A 24,022-nucleotide genomic window follows, 5' to 3' on the forward strand; every position below is an offset into this window, starting at 1 on the left:
TTCCCATTGACCCCATTGACCCCCATTGACTTCTATTGATCTCTATGGGTGTCTATGGGTCCCATTGCCCCCATTGTCCCCATCCCCCCCAATGCCCCCACCCCCCCGTGGCCACACCCCCATGGCCACGCCCCCCCGTGTCCCCGCCCACTGATCGGGGGGGGTGTTCTGGGGGGCAGGTGGAGCGGATCAAGGAGCGGGTGGAGGAGAAGGAGGGGATCCCCCCCCAGCAGCAGCGCCTCATCTACAGCGGCAAGCAGATGTGAGACATGGGGGGGATGGGGACAGTGGGGACAATGGGGGGGGTGGGGGGACATGGGGGGGGTGGGGGCCATGGGGACATTGGGGGCGATGGGATTAATAAGAGGCAATGGGGTCAATGGGGGTCAATGGGGTCAATGGGACCCATAGACACCCATAGAGATCAATAGAAGTCAATGGGGTCAATGGGACCCATAGACACCCATAGAGATCAATAGAAGTCAATGGGGTCAATGGGAGTCAATGGGACCCATAGAGATCAATGGGAGTCAATGGGAGTCAATGGGAGTCAATGGGAGTCAATGGGAGTCAATGGGAGTCAATGGGAGTCAATCTATGGGGCTCTATGGGTCAATCTATGGGTCAATCTATGGGTCAATCTATGGGTCAATCTATGGGTCAATCTATGGGTCAATCTATGGGTCAATCTATGGGTCAATCTATGGGTCCCCTCGCCCCCCATTGGTCCCCATTGGCCCCACCCCCTTCCCACCCCATATATGGTGCTCGGCCCCACCCCCTGGCATGGGGCAGGGGGTGCTGGGGGGCGTGGCCATGCAAATGAAGGGGGCGGGGCCCAGTGTATATAAGGGGGGGGTGTACCATTGGGGGGGGGGGGAGGGGCCCGATCCCACCCCCCCCAAATCCTGCTGGCTCGGGATTGGTCGGGGGAGCGAGGGGGGAGGGGCCCCCCAGTTGTGGGGGGGGGATAATTAATATTAATTAATAATAATGATAATTAAAGGACTCGAGCGGTTTATTTGCTCAAATTTGGGGGAATTCAGCCCAAAATTCGTCAGCGGCGGCGGAAACCTGGGGGGAGGGGTCAGAGGTCACGGCCACGCCCACAAGGGACCCAGGAGTGCCCCAAAGGGACCCAGGCGTCCGGGTGACCCAAAAGGGACCCAGGAGTGCCCCAAAAGGGACCCAGGAGTGCCCCAAAAGGGACCCAGGAGTGCCCCAAAAGGGACCCAGGAGTGCCCCAAAAGGGACCCAGGCGTCCGGGTGACCCAAAAGGGACCCAGGAGTTCCCCAAAAGGGACCCAGGCGTCCGGGTGACCCCTAAGGGACCCAGGAGTGCCCCAAAAAGGGACCCAGGCGTCCGGGCCACTCACCCCTCCCCTTCTTGGGCTTCTTGAGCTTCTTCTTCTTGGGGGGCGGAGCTTCCTGTGGGCGTGGCCAGAAGGGGCCTTGGGGTCAGGGGGTGTGACCCCCAAGGCCCCGCCCCCTATGGTTGGGGGGGAGCTCTCACCTGATTGGTCGGATCCAGGAGGGCGGTGACATCACCAAAGTGGGTGATGGTGTGGAGGTCCCGCCCCTCGTGGAGGCTCCGCCCCCGCTGGCCACGCCCCTTCCGGCCCCGCCCCAAGCGCAGCAGCAGCGACTCCTCCAGGCGGGTCCTGAGGGACCCAGGCGTCCGGGACCCACAAGTGGCCCCATAGCGACCCATAAGTGCCCCATATTGGCCCTATAGTGACCCATAAGTGACCCCAGTGACCCATATTGACCCCATAGTGACCCATAAGTGACTCGCATTGACACCACAGTGCCCCATAAGTGACCCCAGTGACCCATAAGTGCCCCATAAGTGTCCCAATGACCCATAAGTGCCCCATAGGTGCCCCAAATGGCCCATAAGTGCCCCATAAGTGACCCACAGAGACCCATAAGTGCCCCATAAGTGACCCAAATGACCCATAAGTGCCCCACAAGTGACCCCAGTGACCCCATAGAGACCCATAAGTGTCCCAATGACCCATAAGTGCCCCATAGGTGCCCCATAAGTGACCTCAATGACCCACAAGTGACCCACAAGTGCCCCATAAGCGACCCCATAAGCGACCCCATAAGCGACCCAATGACCCATAAGTGCCCCATAGGTGCCCCAAAAGTGCCCCAAAGGTGACCTCAATGACCCATAAGTGCCCCATAGAGACCCATAAGTGACCCCAATGACCCATAAGTGACCCCATGGTGACCCCCAAGTGACCCATAAGTGACCCCAGTGACCCATATTGACCCCATAGTGACCCATAAGTGACTCGCATTGACACCACAGTGCCCCATAAGTGACCCCAGTGACCCATAAGTGCCCCATAAGTGTCCCAATGACCCATAAGTGCCCCATAGGTGCCCCAAATGGCCCATAAGTGCCCCATAAGTGACCCACAGAGACCCATAAGTGCCCCATAAGTGACCCACAGAGACCCATAAGTGCCCCACAAGTGACCCCAGTGACCCCATAGAGACCCATAAGTGTCCCAATGACCCATAAGTGCCCCATAGGTGCCCCATAAGTGCCCCATAAGTGACCTCAATGACCCATAAGTGACCCCATAGTGACCCCCAAGTGACCCATAAGTGCCCCATAGAGACCCATAAGTGACCTCAATGACCCATAAGTGCCCCATAAGTGACCCCAATGACCCATAAGTGCCCCATAAGTGTCCCAATGACCCATAAGTGCCCCATAAGTGTCCCAATGACCCATAAGTGCCCCATAGGTGCCCCATAAGTGACCTCAATGACCCACAAGTGACCCACAAGTGCCCCATAAGTGCCCCCACAAGTGCCCCCACAAGTGCCCCCACAAGTGCCCCCACAAGTGCCCCCACAAGTGACCCCACAAGTGACCCCACAAGTGCCCCCACAAGTGACCCCACAAGTGACCCCACAAGTGCCCCCACAAGTGACCCCACAAGTGACCCCACAAGTGCCCCCACAAGTGACCCCACAAGTGACCCCACAAGTGACCCCACAAGTGACCCCACAAGTGCCCCCACAAGTGACCCCACAAGTGACCCCACAAGTGCCCCCACAAGTGACCCCACAAGTGCCCCCACAAGTGCCCCCACAAGTGACCCCACAAGTGACCCCACAAGTGACCTCAATGACCCATAAGTGCCCCATAGAGACCCATAAGTGACCTCAATGACCCATAAGTGCCCCATAAGTGACCCATAGAGACCCATAAGTGACCCCAGTGACCCATATTGACCCCATAGTGACCCATAAGTGACTCACATTGACACCACAGTGCCCCATAAGTGACCCCAGTGCCCCATAAGTGCCCCATAGACCCCCATAGCGCCCCATAAGTGACCTGTGGAGCCAAATAGGGACCCAACGGGACCCAGGAGTTCGGGAGGGACCCAGGAGTGCCCCAGTGGAACCAAATAGGGACCCAGGAGTGCCCCGGGGGACCCAGGAATGCCCCATAACCCACCTTTTGTGTGGCAAAGCGGCCGCTCCGCACCCTCCGCAGCGTTTCCCGCCCGTGCGACGCCACAACCGACACCTACGGGGCATTAATACCCTAAATAACCCATTTTAGCCGCTTTTAGTGCGTTTTAAGGGGTTTTTAGGGTCTTACTTGCTCGGAGAGAGCGCGGAGAAGCGCGGCGGCTTCGGCCATGCTGGAAATGGCGTGAGGAGAAGGCGCCAGCCGATAGGAAAGCGCAGGGGGGTGAGGGACAAGCACGCCGGCCAATAGAAGCGCGGGGACTCGGCGCGGCGGCCAATGGGAGTGGGGGGGGCGGCGCGGCCCGCCCCCGCGCGGCGGCGCTGAGGGAGAAGCGCGCCGGCCAATGGGAAGGCGGCGCCGCGCCGCTGCGGCCAATGGGAGTGAGGGGGAGGCGGTGCCTCCCGCCCAGGCGCGGCGGTGCTGAGGGAAAGGCGCGCGGGCCAATGGCGGCGCGGCGACTCGGCCACGCAGCCAATGGGAGCGAGGGGGGGGCGGCGCGGCCCGCCCCCGCGCGGTGGCGGTGAGGGACAAGCGCGCGGGCCAATGGGAAGGCGGCGCCGCGCCACTGCGGCCAATAGGAAGGCGGGGAGGGCGGGAAGCCCGTGTTGACGCCCCCCCGCGCATCAGGGGAGCGGGGGGGCGGGGTAACGGCCTGAGTGACGCGCGGCTCAGCCAATCACAGCGCTGCGAGGCGGAAAAGAGCCGCTAAAACCACTGCAAAGCAGCAAAATGGCCCAAAAGCCGCCGAATGGGGCTCGAAACGCCACGAATTCCCCTCAGAATGATCTCCGGTCGCCTCTAATTTACCAGAAAGTGCTTAAATTCGCCCTAAAACGGGTAGAGAAGCAAAAGCGGCGCCGCCGCGGCGGGAGCGCTGAGGGGAGGGCGAGCGGGCCAATCAGAGCGCGGCGCCGAGACGCTTCAGCCAATGGGAAGGCGAGTTGGGCGCGGCGCCCGCCCCCCGGCGCTGCAGCTGAGGTGCAAGCGCCTTAACCAATCAGAACGCGGCGCCGCGAGCCGGAAACCAATAGGAACACGGGGGGCGGTGCGTCCCCCCCTCCCAGGCGCTGCGCTGAGGGGAGAGCGCGTTAACCAATCACAACGCGGCGCTCCGACGCGGGAGCCAATAGGAAGGCGAGAGCGCTGGCCAATCAGAACGCGGCCACGCCCCTCGAGGCGGGCCGGCGCGAAACGCTGGGGGCGTGGGGGCGGGCGAACGGGGTGATTGACGCGCGGCTGAGCCAATCAGCACAGCGGAAACACAAAATCGCCTTAAAATCGTGTTTAAATCCCACGGAATCACCCCAAAATCGCAGGGGGGGGTAAGTGGGGGGCGGGGAGTCGGATTTTGGGGTGAAATCGGGGGATTTTGGGGTCAGCGCCGCCCGCCCCGGTCGCGCAGGAGGGGGGGGGGGGGGCGGAGGGGGCGGGGTTGGCCGAGGCCCCGCCCCCGCGCTGGCGAAGCTCCGCCTCCTCCTGCTCGCGGCGGCGCCGCTCGCGTTCGCGGGCTCGGGCGGCGCGTTCGGCCTGTTTCTGGATGAACTGCATGGGACCCATAGATTGACCCATAGAGGGACCCATATGGACCCATAGAGACCCACAGAGTGACCCATAGAGACCATAGAGACCCATAGAGACCATAGAGACCCTTAGAGACCCATAGAGACCCATAGGGACCATAGAGACCCATAGGGACCCATAGGGACCATAGAGACCATAGAGACCCATAGGGACCATAGAGACCCATAGAGACCCATAGAGACCCATAGAAGCCCATAGGGACCATAGAGACCCATAGGGACCCATAGGGACCATAGAGACCCATAGGGACCATAGAGACCCATAGACACCCATAGAGACCCATAGATTGACCCATAGAGTGACCCATAGAGACCCATAGAGACCCATAGGGACCCATAGAGACCCATAGTGACCCATAGGGACCCATAGAGACCCATAGATTGACCCATGGGGACCATAGAGACCCATAGAGACCCATAGAGTGACCCATAGATTGACCCACAGGGACCCATGGGGGCCATAGAGACCCATAGAGACCAATGGGAGTCAATGGGACCCATAGACACCCATAGAGATCAATAGAAGTCAATGGGAGTCAATGGGAGTCAATGGGACCCATAGCGCCCCATAGATCTCCCCATAGATCCCCATAGGCCGCCCCATAGATCTCCCCATAGATCCCCATAGGTCGCCCCGCCCCCTGGCCCCGCCCACCTGCGAGTCGGTCAGCGGCAGCCAATAGATGGACGGCGCCGCCTTGGTCTTGCGGAACAGATCGTCCAATAGCTTGGCCGGGGGCTCCTCGGGGGGCTTCTCTGCGATTGGACGAGCCCTAAGCCCCGCCCACTCCCCCCAGACCCCGCCCATTCATCACAAACCCCGCCCACCCCCCCCCAACCCCACCTCCCCATTCATCCCTATGGCCCATTGAGCCCTATGGGGCCCCGTGGCCACGCCCCCTGCCCCCAAAGCCACGCCCACTCCCCCCAGACCCCGCCCCTTCATCACAAACCCCACCCATTCATTGTTAACCCCGCCTCCCCATTCATCCCTATGGCCCATTGAGCTCAATGGGGCCCCCTGGCCACGCCCACTACCCCAAACCCCGCCCCCTCCCCCCAGACCCCGCCCGTTCACCGCAAACCCCGCCCATGCCCCCTTAACCCCGCCTCCCCATTCATCCCTATGGCCCATTGAGCCCTATGGGGCCCCCTGGCCACGCCCACTCCCACCAAGCCCCGCCCACTCCCCCAATCCCCGCCCACTCATCACAAACCCCGCCCACTCCCCCTTAACCCCACCTTCCCATTCATCCCTATGGCCCATTGAGCTCTATGGGGCCCCGTGGCCACGCCCACTACCCCCCAGCCCCGCCCCCTCTTCCCAAGCCCCGCCCAGTAGCCCCAGACCCCGCCCCTTCATCACAGACCCCGCCCACCCCCCCCGACCCCACCTCTCCATTCACCCCTATGGCCCATTGAGCCCTATGGGGCCCCCTGGCCACGCCCACCCCCCCAGCCCCGCCCACTCCCCCCGACCCCGCCCATTCATCGCAAACCCCGCCTCCCCATTCATCCCTATGGCCCATTGATCCCTATGGGGCCCCCTGGCCACGCCCCCTCCCCGTAAGCCCCGCCCACTTTTCCCACCATTAACCCCCATTCATAACTTTATAACCCCATTAATTCCATTATAACCCCCATTAATTACATTATAAACCCCCTTAATTACATTATTGACCCCCATTAATTAACCCACAGACCCCCCAGAGTGAGACCACGCCCCCCAGAGGCCACGCCCACCCAGGCCCCGCCCCCTTCTCCCCCCATTAATTCCCCACATAACCCCATTCATTCCATTATAACCCCATTAATCCCATTGTAACCCCCATTAATTACCTTATAACCCCATTAATTACCTTATAACCCCATTAATTAATTATAAACCCCCATTAATTACTTTATAACCCCATTAATTACATTCTAAGCCCCATTAATTAATTATAAACCCCATTAATTACCTTATAACCCCCTTAATTACCTTATAACCCCATTAATTAATTATAAACCCCCATTAATTACCTTATAACCCCCATTAATTCCCTTATAACCCACATTAATTAATTATAAACCCCAATTAATCACCTTATAACCCCATTAATTAACCCATAGACCCCCATAGCGTGGCCACGCCCCCTTCAAGCCCCACCCCCTTCAAGCTCCGCCCCCACCCCCCAGCCAATCACCTTTCTTGTCGGGCCGTCCCTCCCGCTGGCCCCGCCCCCTTTGTCCGGGTTTGCTCCTGATTGGCTGGTGCGGGGAGGAGGAGGGGGGGGGGCGGCGGGGGGGGCGTGTCCTCGGCCCAGGGCGGGGGGGGCGGGGCCGGAAGTGGGCGGGGCCCCATCGCCCGTTCCCGCCGCTCCTGCTCCCGCTCGCGCTCCGCCCACTGCCCCGCCCCCTGGGGGCGTGGCCATCGGGGGACACGCCCCCTGAGCCACCGGGGGGTACCGGGGGGGCGGAGCTGAAGGGAGGGGGCGGGGCCTCGGAGGAGGGAGGGGGGGGGGGAGGGAGGAGGCGGGGGGGGGAGGCCCCGGTGGAGGTCGAGCTGGGGAGAGACCATAGAGAGCAATGGGACCATAGAGAGCAATGGGACCCATAGATTGACCCATAGGGACCCATAGAGAACAATGGGACCCATAGATTGACCCATAGAGTGACCCATAGAGACCCATAGAGAACAATGGGACCCATAGATTGACCCATAGGGACCCATAGAGAACAATGGGACCCATAGATTGACCCATAGAGTGACCCATAGAGACCCATAGAGAACAATGGGACCCATAGATTGACCCATAGATTGACCCATAGAGAACAATGGGACCCAGAGATTGACCCATAGGGACCCATAGAGAACAATGGGACCCATAGATTGACCCATAGATTGACCCATAGAGAACAATGGGACCCATAGATTGACCCATAGATTGACCCATAGGGACCCATAGAGAACAATGGGACCCATAGATTGACCCATAGATTGACCCATAGGGACCCATAGAGAACAATGGGACCCAGAGATTGACCCATAGATTGACCCATAGAGAACAATGGGACCCATAGATTGACCCATAGATTGACCCATAGGGACCCATAGAGAACAATGGAACCCATAGATTGACCCATAGAGACCCATAGAGAACAATGGGACCCATAGATTGACCCATAGGTTGACCCATAGAGAACAATGGGACCCATAGATTGACCCATAGATTGACCCATAGAGAACAATGGGACCCATAGATTGACCCATAGATTGACCCATAGGGACCCATAGAGAACAATGGGACCCATAGATTGACCCATAGATTGACCCATAGGGACCCAAAGAGAACAATGGGACCCATAGATTGACCCATAGATTGACCATAGAGAACAATGGGACCCATAGATTGACCCATAGATTGACCCATAGAGAACAATGGGACCCATAGATTGACCCATAGATTGACCCATAGGGACCCATAGAGAACAATGGGACCCATAGATTGACCCATAGATTGACCCATAGAGACCCATAGAGAACAATGGGACCCATAGATTGACCCATAGATTGACCCATAGAGAACAATGGGACCCATAGATTGACCCATAGATTGACCCATAGAGAACAATGGGACCCATAGATTGACCCATAGAGACCCATAGAGAACAATGGGACCCATAGATTGACCCATAGATTGACCCATAGAGAACAATGGGACCCATAGATTGACCCATAGATTGACCCATAGAGAACAATGGGACCCATAGATTGACCCATAGATTGACCCATAGGGAACAATGGGACCCATAGATTGACCCATAGAGACCCATAGAGAACAATGGGACCCATAGATTGACCCATAGATTGACCCATAGAGAACAATGGGACCCAGAGATTGACCCATAGATTGACCCATAGGGACCCATAGAGAACAATGGTACCCATAGATTGACCCATAGATTGACCCATAGGGACCCATAGAGAACAATGGGACCCAGAGATTGACCCATAGATTGACCCATAGGGAACAATGGGACCCATAGATTGACCCATAGATTGACCCATAGAGAACAATGGGACCCATAGATTGACCCACAGATTGACCCATAGATTGACCCATAGAGAACAATGGGACCCATAGATTGACCCATAGGGACCCATAGAGAACAATGGGACCCATAGATTGACCCATAGATTGACCCATAGAGAACAATGGGACCCATAGATTGACCCATAGAGAACAATGGGACCCAGAGATTGACCCATAGATTGACCCATAGAGAACAATGGGACCCATAGATTGACCCATAGATTGACCCATAGGGACCCATAGAGAACAATGGGACCCATAGATTGACCCATAGATTGACCCATAGAGAACAATGGGACCCATAGATTGACCCATAGAGAACAATGGGACCCAGAGATTGACCCATAGATTGACCCATAGAGAACAATGGGACCCATAGATTGACCCATAGATTGACCCATAGGGACCCATAGAGAACAATGGGACCCATACATTGACTCATAGATTGACCCATAGATTGACCCATAGAGAACAATGGGACCCATAGATTGACCCATAGATTGACCCATAGAGAACAATGAGACCCAGAGATTGACCCATAGATTGACCCATAGGGACCCATAGAGAACAATGGGACCCCTAGATTGACCCATAGATTGACCCATAGGGACCCATAGAGAACAATGGGACCCATAGATTGACCCATAGAGACCCATAGAGAACAATGGGACCCATAGATTGACCCATAGATTGACCCATAGAGAACAATGGGACCCATTGATTGACCCATAGATTGACCCATAGGGACCCATAGAGAACAATGGGACCCATAGATTGACCCATAGAGACCCATAGAGAACAATGGGACCCATAGATTGACCCATAGAGACCCATAGAGAACAATGGGACCCATAGATTGACCCATAGATTGACCCATAGAGAACAATGGGACCCATAGATTGACCCATAGATTGACCCATAGAGAACAATGGGACCCATAGATTGACCCATAGGGAACAATGGGATCCATAGAGAACAATGGGACCCATAGAGTGACCCATAGATTGACCCATAGAGAACAATGGGACCCATAGATTGACCCATAGATTGACCCATAGAGAACAATGGGACCCATAGATTGACCCATAGGGAACAATGGGACCCATAGAGAACAATGGGACCCATAGAGTGACCCATAGATTGACCCATAGAGAACAATGGGACCCATAGATTGACCCATAGATTGACCCATAGAGAACAATGGGACCCAGAGATTGACCCATAGGGAACAATGGGACCCATAGATTGACCCATAGATTGACCCATAGAGACCCATAGGGAACAATGGGACCCATAGAGACCCATAGAGACCATACACCCCATAGCTGCCCCATAGCACCCCATAGCACCCCATAGAAACCCATAGAGACCCATAGACACCCATTGATTGACCCATAGAGACCCATAAACACCCACAGAGACCCATAGACCCCATAGCTCCCCATAGCACCCCATATCCCACCCCATAGATGACCCCATAGCGCCCCATAGACCCCCATAGATCACCCCATAGCCCCCCATAGCCACCCCATAGAGACCCATAGACCCCCATAGCACCCCATAGCGCCCCATAGATCACCCCATAGCGCCCCATAGATCGCCCCATAGCGCCCCATAGCGCTCCATATCACCCCATAGCGCCCCATAGATCACCCCATAGCGCCCCATAGAGACCCATAGGGACCCATAGCGCCCCATAGATCGCCCCATATCACCCCATAGCGCCCCATAGATCACCCCATAGCCCCCCATAGCCACCCCATAGAGACCCATAGCGCCCCATAGATCACCCCATAGCGCCCCATAGACCCCCATAGATCACCCCATAGCCACCCCATAGAGACCCATAGGGACCCATAGACACCCATAGACTGACCCATAGTGACCCATAGGGACCCATAGAGACCCACAGTGACCCATAGATTGACCCATAGACACCATAGGGACCATAGGAACCATAGAGACCACAGACTGACCCATAGACACCCATAGACTGACCCACGGCCTCTTCCACAGACTCGTACTGTGGGGCAGAGTGTGGGGCAGACCCATAGATTGACCCATAGAGACCCATAGAGACCCATAGATTGACCCATAGACACACATAGACACCCATAGGGACACAGAGAGACCCATAGAGACCCATAGACTGACCCATAGACTGACCCATAGAGACCCACAGATTGACCCACAGAGACCATAGAGACCCATAGGGACCCATAGACTGACCCACGGCCTCTTCCACCGACTTGTACTGGGGGGCAGACCCATAGATTGACCCATAGAGTGACCCATAGTGACCATACAGACCCATAGATTGACCCATAGGGACCCATAGAGACGATAGTGACCCATAGAGACCCATAGAGACCATAGAGTGACCCACAGATTGACCCATAGAGTGACCCCTAGAGACCCATAGGGACCCATAGAGTGACCCATAGATTGACCCATAGTGACCCATAGAAACCCATAGGGACCCATAGATTGACCCATAATGACCCATAGAGACCATAGAGACCCATAGGGACCCATAAACACCCATAGACTGACCCATAGAGACCCATAGACTGACCCATAGGGACCCATAGGGACCCTTAGACTGACCCATAATGACCCATAGAGACCATAGAGACCCATAGGGACCCATAAACACCCATAGACTGACCCATAGACTGACCCATAGGGACCCATAGGGACCCATAGACTGACCCATAATGACCCATAGAGACCCATAGAGACCCATAGATTGACCCACAGCAACCCACAGATTGACCCATAGTAACCCATTGTGACCCATAGACTGACCCATAGTGACCCATAGTGACCCATAGATTGACCCATAATGACCCATAGACACCCATAGAGACCCATAGAGACCCATAGTGCCCCACATCCCGCCCCACAAGTGCCCCATATCACCCCAATATCTCCCCATTTCCCCCCCATATCAACCCCATACTCACCCCACATCTTCCCCATTGGCTGCCCCATAGCTGCCCCATAGATTGACCCATAGCTGCCCCACAAGTGCCCCATTTCCACCCCAGATATCTCCCCATTTCCACCCCATATCGACCCCAAACCTCCCCCAGACCTCCCCCCACATCCTGCCCCATAGCTGCCCCATAAGTGCCCCACATCACCCCCATTTCCACCCCCAATATCTCCCCATTTCCACCCCATATCAACCCCATATTGACCCCATATTCACCCCACATCTCCCCACACCCTGCCCCATGGCTGCCCCATAGATTGCCCCATAGATTGCCCCATAGCTGCCCCACATATGGTGACGTAGCAGTGGGACTTGATGCGGTCGATCCGCCCCGTGCGCCCCAGAGTGAACGGCCGCACCTGGAACAGCCACTTGTGGGGCACTTATGGGGAGATGTGGGGCAGGATGTGGGGCAGACAATGGGGAAGATGTGGGGGGAAGTTTGGGGGAGGTTTGGGGTGGAAACGGGGGGGAAATGGGGAGATATCTGGGGTGGAAATGGGGTTGATGTGGGGCAGCTATGGGGCACTTATGGGGCAGGATGTGGGGCAGCTATGGGGCAGGATGTGGGGGAATGTCTAGGGGAGGGTTGGGGTTCATATAGAGTGGAAATGGGGGCATATTTGGGGTGGAAATGGGGGGTGATCGGGCACTTGTGGGGCAGGATGTGGGGCAGGTGTGGGGCAGCTATGGGGCAGATGTGGGGCAGGGTGTGGGGTGAATACAGGGGACACATGGGGAAGATACGGGGTGGAAATGGGGGAATATTTGGGGTGGAAATGGGGTCGATATGGGGCACTTATGGGGCAGGATGTGGGGCAGCTATGGGGCACTTATAGGGCAGACAATGGGGAATATGTGGGGTGAATATGGGGTCGATATGGGGGGGAAATGGGGAGATATGGGGTGGAAATGGGGGGTTATGGGGCACTTGTGGGGCACGATGTGGGGCAGCTATGGGGCAGGGGTGGGGGAAGGTCTGGGGGGGGGTGGGGTCAATATGGGGTCGATATGGGGTGGATATGGGGTTGATGTGGGGCAGGATGTGGGGCAGCTATGGGGCACTTATGGGGCGGGATGTGGGGCAGGATGTGGGGCAGGGGTGGGGGGAGGTCTGGGGGGGGTTTGGGGTTGATATGGGGTCCATATGGGGCACTTATGGGGCACTTGTGGGGCAGGATGTGGGGCAGCTATGGGGCACTTATGGGGCGGGATGTGGGGCAGGATGTGGGGCAGGGGTGGGGGGAGGTCTGGGGGGGGTTTGGGGTTGATATGGGGTCCATATGGGGCACTTATGGGGCACTTGTGGGGCAGCTATGGGGCACAATGTGGGGCGGGATGTGGGGCAGCCAATGGGGAAGATGTGGGGTGAATATGGGGTCAATATGGGGGGGACACGGGGGGATATTCGGGGTGGAAATGGGGGTGATGTGGGGCACTTGTGGGGCAGGATGTGGGGCACTATGGGTCACTATGGATGTCTACGGGTCAGTTACGGGTCGCTATGGGTCAATCTATGGGTTGCTATGGGTCACTATGGGTCAATCTATGGGTCAATCTATGAGTCTCTATGGGTGTCTATGGGTCACTATGGGTCAATCTATGGGTCTCTATGGGTCTCTATGGGTCTCTATGGGTCAATCTATGGGTCCCTATGGGTGTCTATGGGTCACTATGGGTCACTGTGGGTCAATCTACGGGTCTCTATGGGTCTCTATGGTCTCTATGGGTCTCTGTGGGTCTCTATGGGTCAATCTATGGGTCCCTATGGGTGTCTATGGGTCACTATGGGTCCCTATGGGTCCCTATGGGTGTCTATGGGTCTCTATGGGTCCCTATGAGTCACTATGGGTCCCTATGGGTCCCTATGGGTCCCTATGGCTCTCTAGGGGTCAATCTATGGGTCTCTATGGGTCCCTATGGGTCTCTATGGATGTCTATGGGTATCTATGGGATAGTTATGGGTCGCTATGGGTCAATCTATGGGTCTCTATGGTCTCACCAGGCTGCTCAGGTGCACAATGGGGGTCCCTATGGGTCTCTATGGATGTCTATGGGTGTCTATGGGTCTCTATGTGTCAGTTATGGGTCTCTATGGGTCACAATGGGTTTGTTATGGGTCACAATGGGTCTCTATGGGTCAATCTGTGGGTCTCACCAGGTTGCTCAGGTGCACGATGGGTGTCTATGGGTCCCTATGGGTCTCTATGGGTATCTATGGTTATCTATGGGTCAGTTATGGGTCTCTATGGGTCTCTATGGGTCACTATAGGTGTCTATGGGTCAATCTATGGGTCAATCTGTGGGTCTCACCAGGTTGCTCAGGTGCACGATGGGTGTCTATGGGTCCCTATGGGTCTCTATGGGTATCTATGGTTATCTATGGGTCAGTTATGGGTCTCTATGGGTCACTATAGGTGTCTATGGGTCAATCTATGGGTCAATCTGTGGGTCTCACCAGGTTGCTCAGGTGCACGATGGGTGTCTATGGGTCCCTATGGGTCTCTATGGGTATCTATGGTTATCTATGGGTCAGTTATGGGTCTCTATGGGTCTCTATGGGTCACTATCGGTGTCTATGGGTCAATCTATGGGTCAATCTATGGGTCTCACCAGGTTGCTCAGGTGCACGATGGGTGTCTATGGGTCCCTATGGGTCTCTATGGGTATCTATGGTTATCTATGGGTCAGTTATGGGTCTCTATGGGTCTCTATGGGTCACTATAGGTGTCTATGGGTCAATCTATGGGTCAATCTATGGGTCTCACCAGGTTGCTCAGGTGCACGATGGGTGTCTATGGGTCCCTATGGGTCTCTATGGGTATCTATGGTTATCTATGGGTCAGTTATGGGTCTCTATGGGTCTCTATGGGTCACTATAGGTGTCTATGGGTCAATCTATGGGTCAATCTGTGGGTCTCACCAGGTTGCTCAGGTGCACGATGGGTGTCTATGGGTCCCTATGGGTCTCTATGGTTATCTATGGGTCAGTTATGGGTCTCTATGGGTCTCTATGGGTCACTATAGGTGTCTATGGGTCAATCTATGGGTCAATCTGTGGGTCTCACCAGGTTGCTCAGGTGCACGATGGGTGTCTATGGGTCCCTATGGGTCTCTATGGGTATCTATGGTTATCTATGGGTCAGTTATGGGTCTCTATGGGTCTCTATGGGTCACTATAGGTGTCTATGGGTCTCTATGGGTCAATCTATGGGTCTCACCAGGTTGCTCAGGTGCACGATGGGTGTCTATGGGTCCCTATGGGTCTCTATGGGTATCTATGGTTATCTATGGGTCAGTTATGGGTCTCTATGGGTCTCTATGGGTCACTATAGGTGTCTATGGGTCAATCTATGGGTCAATCTGTGGGTCTCACCAGGTTGCTCAGGTGCACGATGGGTGTCTATGGGTCCCTATGGGTCTCTATGGGTATCTATGGTTATCTATGGGTCAGTTATGGGTCTCTATGGGTCTCTATGGGTCACTATAGGTGTCTATGGGTCTCTATGGGTCAATCTATGGGTCTCACCAGGTTGCTCAGGTGCACGATGCGGCCGGGGCGCTGCCGGGGGGGGGAGGGGCGGGGTCCCGCCCTCACAGGCTCGTCCACGGGCAGCTGGAACCCGCGGGGGGGGCGGGCGGGGGGGGCAGGGCCTGCAACGACCAATCAGAGACAGACAGTCAGCCCAGCCCCGCCTACCCCCACCATGGGTCCCCATTGGTTCCAATGGGGGTCAATGGAGTCAATGGGAATCAATGGGGGTCAATGGGGGTCAATGGGACTCAATAGAAATGAATGGAAATCAATGGGAATCAATGGAGATCAATGGGGCTCAATAGGAATCAATGGGAGTCAATGGGAATCAACGGGAAACAATGAGAGTCAATGGAGTCAATAGGAATCAATGGGGTTCAATGGGTCCCAATGGGGTTCAATGGGTCCCAATGGGGTTCAATGGGGGTCAATGGGGGTCAATGGGTCCCAATGGGGTTCAATGGGTTCAATGGGGTCAATGGGGCTCAATAGGAATCAATGGGAGTCAATGGAGTCAATAGGAATGAATAGGAATCAATGGGAGTCAATGGGAATGAATGGAAATCAATGAGACTCGATGGAGTCAATAAGAATCAATGGGAGTCAATAGAAGTCAATGGGGTTCAATGGGGTTCAATGGGGTTCAATGGGGTCAATGGGGTCAATGGGGTTCAATGGGTCAATGGGTCAATGGGTCAATGGGGTCAATGGGTCCCAATGGGGTTCAATGGGTCCCAATGGGGTCAATGGGTCCCAATGGTTTTCAATGGGGGTCAATGGGGGTCAATGGGTCCCAATGGGGTCAATGGGGTCAATGGGGTTCAATGGGGTTCAATGGGTCAATGGGGTCAATGGGGTCACTGGGTCAATGGGGTCAATGGGGTCAATGGGTTCAATGGGTCCCAATGGGGTTCAATGGGTTCAATGGGTCCCAATGGGTTCAATGGGTCCCAATGGGGTTCAATGGGTTCAATGGGTCCCAATGGGGTTCAATGGGGTTCAATGGGTTCAATGGGTCCCAATGGGGTTCAATGGGGTTCAATGGGTCCCAATGGGGTTCAATGGGTCCCAATGGGTTCAATGGGGTTCAATGAGTCCCAATGGGGTTCAATGGGTCCCAATGGGGTTCAATGCGGTTCAATGGGTCCCAATGGGGTTCAATGGGTTCAATGGGTCCCAATGGGTTCAATGGGTCCCAATGGGGTTCAATGGGTTCAATGGGTCCCAATGGGTTCAATGGGTCCCAATGGGTTCAATGGGGTTCAATGGGTCCCAATGGGGTCAATGGGTCCCAATGGGGGTCAATGGGGTTCAATGGGTCCCAATGGGCTCAATGGGTCCCAATGGTTTTCAATGGGGGTTCACCCCCCCCCTTCACCCACTTCTCTTAACGGGCGGCTCCGTGGGCGTGGCCTCAGCAACGGGGGCGTGGCCTGAGCGCCGGGGGGCGTGGCCTCGGCGCCACCCCCCCCCCGCGGGCTCCTCCCCGCCGTTCTCCGCACCAATCACCTGCAAGGGGGGCGTGGCCAATGAATAGAGCACAAACCATTAAGCCACCAGCCAATCAGAGCGAAGGGGGCGTGGCCGGGACCCTCCTGGGTGCCGGCCCCGCCCCTCCCATAGAGATCAGTGGGACTCAAGCCACGCCCCCCCATTCATCCCTATGACCCCCATAGACCCCCATTAAGCCCCGCCCACCACCCTAAGACACGCCCCCATTCATCCCTATGACCCCCATAGACCCCCATTAAGCCCCGCCCACCACCATAAGCCACGCCCCCCTCATTCATCCCTATTACCCCCCATTAAATCCACCCCTCCCATAGAGATCAATGGGGCTTAAGCCCCGCCCACCAACATAAGCTCCGCCCCCTCCCTTCATCCCTATTCCCCCCACAAACCACGCCCCCTCCGCTAAGCCACGCCCCCTCCATTCATCCCTATGGCCCCATTACCCCCCATACCTCAACCTGCCCCCCCACCCAAGCCACGCCCCCCGACCCCAGGCCACGCCCCCACTCAGGCCACCCCCCCCACCCCAGGCCACGCCCCCCGTGCCCACCGACCAATCCCGACCGACCTGGGTGACCGTCCTGATGAACTTCAATGGGGGGGGGACGTGCTGGCCCCGCCCCCTCCCCCGGGGGGCTCCGCCCCCTCGCTGACGTCATACAGCCCCTCCCCTCGCTCCCCGGAAGTGGGCGGGGGGAGCTCGGGGGGGGGGGTCGCTGGCCCCGCCCCCTCCCCCCACTTTGATTTCCGGGATCAGGCTCTGGAAGGGAGGGGGCGGGGTTTGGGGGGGTGGGCGTGGCCTGGGGTGGGGGGCGTGGCCTGGGGGCGGGGGGCGTGGCTTGGGGGGGCGGGTTGAACTATGGGGGTCAATGGGGCCATAGGGATGAATGGAGGGGGCGTGGCTTAGTAAAGGGGGCGTGGCTTGTGGGGTAATAGGGATGAAGGGAGGGGGCGTGGCTTAGTAAAGGGGGCGGGGCTTAAGCCCCATTGGTCTCTATGGGAGGGGTGGGTTTAATGGGGGGTAATAGGGATGAATGGGGGGGCGTGGCTTAGGGTGGTGGGCGGGGCTTGTGGGGGTAACAGGAATGAGCGGGGGCGTGGCTTATGCTGGTGGGCGTGGCCTAAGGGCTGGGCTATGGGGGTCATAGGGATGAATGGGGGGGCGTGGCTTGAGTCCCATTGATCTCTATGGGAGGGGCGGGGCCGGCACCCAGGGGGATCCCGGCCACGCCCCCTTCGCTCTGATTGGCCGGTGGCTCCCTATGGACTGGCCGGGGTTTGGGGGGGTGGGGGCGGGGTTGGGGGGGGTGGGCGTGGCCGGGGGGGTGCGGGCGGGGTTTAGGGGAGGGGGCGTGGCCTGGGGGGGGCGGTACCTTGAGGGACTCGGTGCTGATGCTGATCGACCTCTTGGGGGCGGGGCATGTGGTGCTGGAGCCCCAGAGCCGCTTCCGGGCCACGCCCCCCCCGCCGGGGCTCCGCCCACTTCCGGCTCCGCCCCCTTGGCGGCTGCTGGGGGGGAGACACACACACAAGGGCTAAGCCCCGCCCCCTCCATTCATCCCTATTACCATTAAGCTCCACCCCCTCCAATAGAGATCAATGGGGACTAAGCCACGCCCACCGGCTCAAGCCACGCCCCCCATTCATCCCTATGACCCCCATAGACAGCCCTTAAGCCCCGCCCACCACAAGCCACGCCCCCTCCATTCACCCCTATTACCCCCACCAGCCCCGCCCCCTTTACTAAGCCACGCCCCCTCCATTCATCCCTATGGCCCCATTGACCCCCATAGCTCAACCCCCTCCCTCCAGGCCACGCCCCCTCCGCCCACTGACCAATCAGCGCGATCTTCCTCTTGACGGCCTTGGGCTGGGCGGGGCCCTGGGGAGAGAGGGGCGGGGCCAAGGGGAGGGGGCGGGGCCGGGGGGCGGGGCGTCAGCGCCGGGGGGCGGGGCCCGCGGGAGGCTCTGCCCCCTCCCCTTCATTCAACAAGCCACGCCCCCCCCAAACCCCGCCCCCCCAACTTCAAATTGATCCCATTGGTCACCGTGGGGCTGCCCCATAAGTGGGGGGGGGGGGTCTCAGGAGTCCATGGGCTGCCCCATAAGTTGTGGGTCTGGAGATCCGTGGGGTGCCCCATAACTTATGGGTCTGAAGATCCATGGGGTGCCCCATAAGTAACTTGTGGGTCTGAAGATCCATGGGGTGCCCCATAAGTTGTGGGTCTGGAGATCCATGGGGTGCCCCATAAGTGACTTGTGGGTCTGAAAATCCATGGGGTGCCCCATAAGTGACTTGGGGGTCTCAGGAGTCCATTGGCTGCCCCATAAGTTGTGGGTCTGGAGATCCATGGGGTGCCCCATAAGTAACTTGTGGGTCTGAAAATCCATGGGGTGCCCCATAAGTGACTTGGGGGTCTGAAGATCCATGGGGTGCCCCATAAGTTGGGGGGCTGGAGATCTATAGGGTGCCCCATAAGTGACTTGGGGGTCTCAGGAGTCCATGGGATGCCCCATAAGTAACTTGTGGGTCTTGAAATCCATGGGGTGCCCCATAAGTGACTTGGGGGTCTGGAGATCCATGGGGTGCCCCATAAGTTGTGGGTCTGGAGATCCATGGGGTGCCCCATAAGTAACTTGGGGGTCTCAGCAGTCTATGGGGTGCCCCATAAGTTGTGGGTCTGGAGATCCGTGGGGTGCCCCATAAGTAACTTGTGGGTCTTGAGATCCATGGGGTGCCCCATAAGTGACTTGGGGGTCTCAGGAGTCCATTGGCTGCCCCATAAGTTGTGGGTCTGGAGATCCGTGGGGTGCCCCATAACTTATGGGTCTGAAGATCCATGGGGTGCCCCATAAGTAACTTGTGGGTCTGAAGATCCATGGGGTGCCCCATAAGTTGTGGGTCTGGAGATCCATGGGGTGCCCCATAAGTGACTTGTGGGTCTGAAAATCCATGGGGTGCCCCATAAGTGACTTGGGGGTCTCAGGAGTCCATTGGCTGCCCCATAAGTTGTGGGTCTGGAGATCCATGGGGTGCCCCATAAGTAACTTGTGGGTCTGAAAATCCATGGGGTGCCCCATAAGTGACTTGGGGGTCTGAAGATCCATGGGGTGCCCCATAAGTTGTGGGTCTGGAGATCCATGGGGTGCCCCATAAGTAACTTGGGGGTCTCAGCAGTCTATGGGGTGCCCCATAAGTTGTGGGTCTGGAGATCCGTGGGGTGCCCCATAAGTAACTTGTGGGTCTTGAGATCCATGGGGTGCCCCATAAGTGACTTGGGGGTCTCAGGAGTCCATTGGCTGCCCCATAAGTTGTGGGTCTGGAGATCCGTGGGGTGCCCCATAACTTATGGGTCTGAAGATCCATGGGGTGCCCCATAAGTAACTTGTGGGTCTGAAGATCCATGGGGTGCCCCATAAGTTGTGGGTCTGGAGATCCATGGGGTGCCCCATAAGTGACTTGTGGGTCTGAAAATCCATGGGGTGCCCCATAAGTGACTTGGGGGTCTCAGGAGTCCATTGGCTGCCCCATAAGTTGTGGGTCTGGAGATCCATGGGGTGCCCCATAAGTAACTTGTGGGTCTGAAAATCCATGGGGTGCCCCATAAGTGACTTGGGGGTCTGAAGATCCATGGGGTGCCCCATAAGTTGGGGGGCTGGAGATCTATAGGGTGCCCCATAAGTGACTTGGGGGTCTCAGGAGTCCATGGGATGCCCCATAAGTAACTTGTGGGTCTTGAAATCCATGGGGTGCCCCATAAGTGACTTGGGGGTCTGGAGATCCATGGGGTGCCCCATAAGTTGTGGGTCTGGAGATCCATGGGGTGCCCCATAAGTAACTTGGGGGTCTCAGCAGTCTATGGGGTGCCCCATAAGTTGTGGGTCTGGAGATCCGTGGGGTGCCCCATAAGTAACTTGTGGGTCTTGAGATCCATGGGGTGCCCCATAAGTGACTTGGGGGTCTCAGGAGTCCATTGGCTGCCCCATAAGTTGTGGGTCTGGAGATCCGTGGGGTGCCCCATAACTTATGGGTCTGAAGATCCATGGGGTGCCCCATAAGTAACTTGTGGGTCTGAAGATCCATGGGGTGCCCCATAAGTTGTGGGTCTGGAGATCCATGGGGTGCCCCATAAGTGACTTGTGGGTCTGAAAATCCATGGGGTGCCCCATAAGTGACTTGGGGGTCTCAGGAGTCCATTGGCTGCCCCATAAGTTGTGGGTCTGGGGATCCATGGGCTGCCCCATAAGTGACTTGTGGGTCTCAAGAGTCCATGGGCTGCCCCATAAGTAACTTGGGGGTCTGAAGATCCATGGGGTGCCCCATAAGTGACTTGGGGGTCTCAGGAGTCCATGGGCTGCTCCATAAGTAACTTGTGGGTCTTGAGATCCATGGGGTGCCCCATAAGTTGTGGGTCTGGAGATCCATGGGCTGCCCCATAAGTGACTTGTGGGTCTTGAGATCAATGGGGTGCCCCATAAGTAACTTGTGGGTCTGGAGATCCATGGGGTGCCCCATAAGTAACTTGTGGGTCTGAAAATCCATGGGGTGCCCCATAAGTGACTTGGGGGTCTGAAGATCCATGGGGTGCCCCATAAGTTGTGGGGCTGGAGATCCGTGGGCTGCCCCATAAGTTGTGGGTCTGTAGATCCATGGGGTGCCCCATAAGTTGTGGGTCTGGAGATCCATGGGCTGCCCCATAAGTGACTTGGGGGTCTCAGGAGTCCATGTGCTGCCCCATAAGTTGGGGGGCTGGAGATCTATGGGGTGCCCCATAAGTTATGGATCTGGAGATCTATGGGGTGCCCCATAAGTGATTTGAGGGTCTTGATATCCGTGGGGTGCCCCATAAGTAACTTGTGGGTCTCAGGAGTCCATGTGCTGCCCCATAAGTGACTTGTGGGTCTGGAGATCCATGGGGTGCCCCATAAGTGACTTGTGGGTCTCAGGAGTCCATGGGCTGCCCCATAAGTTGGGGGTCACCGAGTCTGCCCCATAAGTGAACTTGTGGGTCCAAGGGGGGGGGGGGGTTTGCTGCCCCATAAGTGAGCTTGTGGGTCGCTGAAATCTATGGGGCAGCCCACCCATTCATCTCTATTACCCTACAGACAACCCATTAAGCCCCGCCCACCAGTTTAAGCCAAGCCCCCCATTCATCCCTATTACCCCCCATTAAACCCACCCCTCCCATAGAGATCAATGGGGCTTAAGCCCCGCCCACCACAAGCCATGCCCCCTCGATTCACCCCATCACCCCCTCCAGCCCCGCCCCCTTTACTAAGCCACGCCCCCTCCATTCATCCCTATGGCCCCATTGACCCCCATAGCTCAACCCCCGCCCTCCAGGCCACGCCCCCCCCCGGCCACGCCCCCTCCGCCCACTGACCAATCAGCGCGATCTTCCTCTTGACGGCCTTGGGCTGGGCGGGGCCCTGGGGAGAGAGGGGCGGGGCCAAGGGGAGGGGGCGGGGCCGGGGGCGGCGGGGCGTCAGCGCCGGGGGGGCGGGGCCTGCGGGAGGCTCCGCCCCCTCCCCTTCATTCAACAAGCCACGCCCCCCACACATCTCTATGGTCTCTTCCAACCTGGGTTATTGTAGGATTCCATGAATCTTTTCCTTGGAGAGCTCTTTCACATCAGAATAAACAGAGGAAGGAGAAGAAAAAATCAGAGGTAGAAGCAGAGATGTAAAATGCCCCAGAGTAAGTGCAGCAGCTCCTCTGAGGAACGTTTCTCCACTCAAACCCTTGATAGGAATCTATCAGATACATTTGATGAAAGCAGCTTGGTTTGATCTGCTCACACACTGGACCACATAAAGGGTGATGGTGGGTACGATGCCCTGTGGTCACTGTGTCTCAGGAACTCATAGTCCAGTAGGGAGCCAATGGGTGTGGAGGGCACTGTGAGGTCACTTCTGCCTCTGAAGGGGATTGGCCAACAGCAGGAACATGGCTGGCAAAGGACTGTGAGGTCACACACACGAGACAAGCAATCGGGCCCAATCAGCATGGCTGGATGAAAGGCAGGTCCTGCTTGGCCACCCTGATGTCCTTCTGTGACAAGGTGACCGGCTGAGCAGATGAGGGAAGGTCTGTTGTGGGAAGTGAATCCGCCACACAGGCTGTGGATGTTGTGCACTTAGACTGCAGTAAAGCCTGTGACACCGTATCCCACAGCATCTCCTGGAGAAGCTGCAGCTCGTGGCCTGGATGGTGTATCTGTGATGGGTAAAGAACTGGCTGGAAGGCATTTTAGAGCTATTTGTCCCCTTCCTGTTCACATGGGCATCCCATGAACGCATCACTGCTCTACCCCAGTGTAGACAGACACAAGGCCTTCTACTCCTGGACCTCTCACCAATGACACTGTTTCCTGGTCTATGGCTACCGGGGCATGGGGCTCAGCATGGGCACCATGATGGCCGGCTGGGACAAGAGGGGGCCAGGTGGGTGTGGGGACAATGGGGGGCAATGGGGGCTACTGGGAGGCTATGGGACCCATAGACACCCATAGAGATCAATAGGAGTCAATGGGAGTCAATGGGGGTCAATGGGACCCGTAGACACCCATAGAGATCAATAGAAGTCAATGGGGGTCAATGGGAGTCAATGGGACCCATAGACACCCATAGAGATCAATAGAAGTCAATGGGAGTCAATGGGACCCATAGATACCCATAGAGATCAATAGAAGTCAATGGGAGTCAATGGGGGTCAATGGGAGTCAATGGGACCCGTAGACACCCATAGAGATCAATGGAAGTCAATGGGGATCAATGGGGGTCAATGGGACTCATAGACACCCATAGAGATCAATA

General features: G+C 57.0%; 1 protein-coding gene and 1 long non-coding RNA gene across 2 annotated transcripts; both read right to left on the minus strand.

Annotated features, from left to right (window-relative positions):
• Positions 1 to 1,363: 1,363 nt before the first annotated feature.
• LOC309451914 lies at positions 1,364 to 3,661 on the minus strand. The gene is made up of 4 exons (XR_014186356.1): positions 3,635 to 3,661; positions 3,488 to 3,559; positions 1,514 to 1,661; positions 1,364 to 1,428 (listed from the first exon to the last, which is right to left on the minus strand). It is a non-coding gene; the product is annotated as an uncharacterized lncRNA (long non-coding RNA).
• A 1,130-nt stretch (positions 3,662 to 4,791) lies between these two features.
• Positions 4,792 to 23,621, minus strand: LOC309451916 (uncharacterized protein; the record flags this gene model as incomplete). The annotated part of the gene is made up of 8 exons (XM_082076614.1): positions 4,792 to 5,047; positions 5,741 to 5,841; positions 7,272 to 7,514; positions 12,449 to 12,518; positions 17,868 to 17,966; positions 18,580 to 18,712; positions 19,043 to 19,186; positions 23,593 to 23,621. The coding sequence occupies 8 exons, from the start codon at positions 23,619 to 23,621 to the stop codon at positions 4,805 to 4,807; spliced, it is 1,062 nt and encodes a 353-aa protein (XP_081932740.1). The 3' UTR covers positions 4,792 to 4,804.
• Positions 23,622 to 24,022: the final 401 nt, after the last annotated feature.

This window comes from Streptopelia decaocto (genome assembly GCF_964273445.1).
Source record: "Streptopelia decaocto genome assembly, contig: HAP1_SCAFFOLD_89, whole genome shotgun sequence".
NCBI classification, from domain to species: Eukaryota; Metazoa; Chordata; class Aves; order Columbiformes; family Columbidae; genus Streptopelia; species Streptopelia decaocto.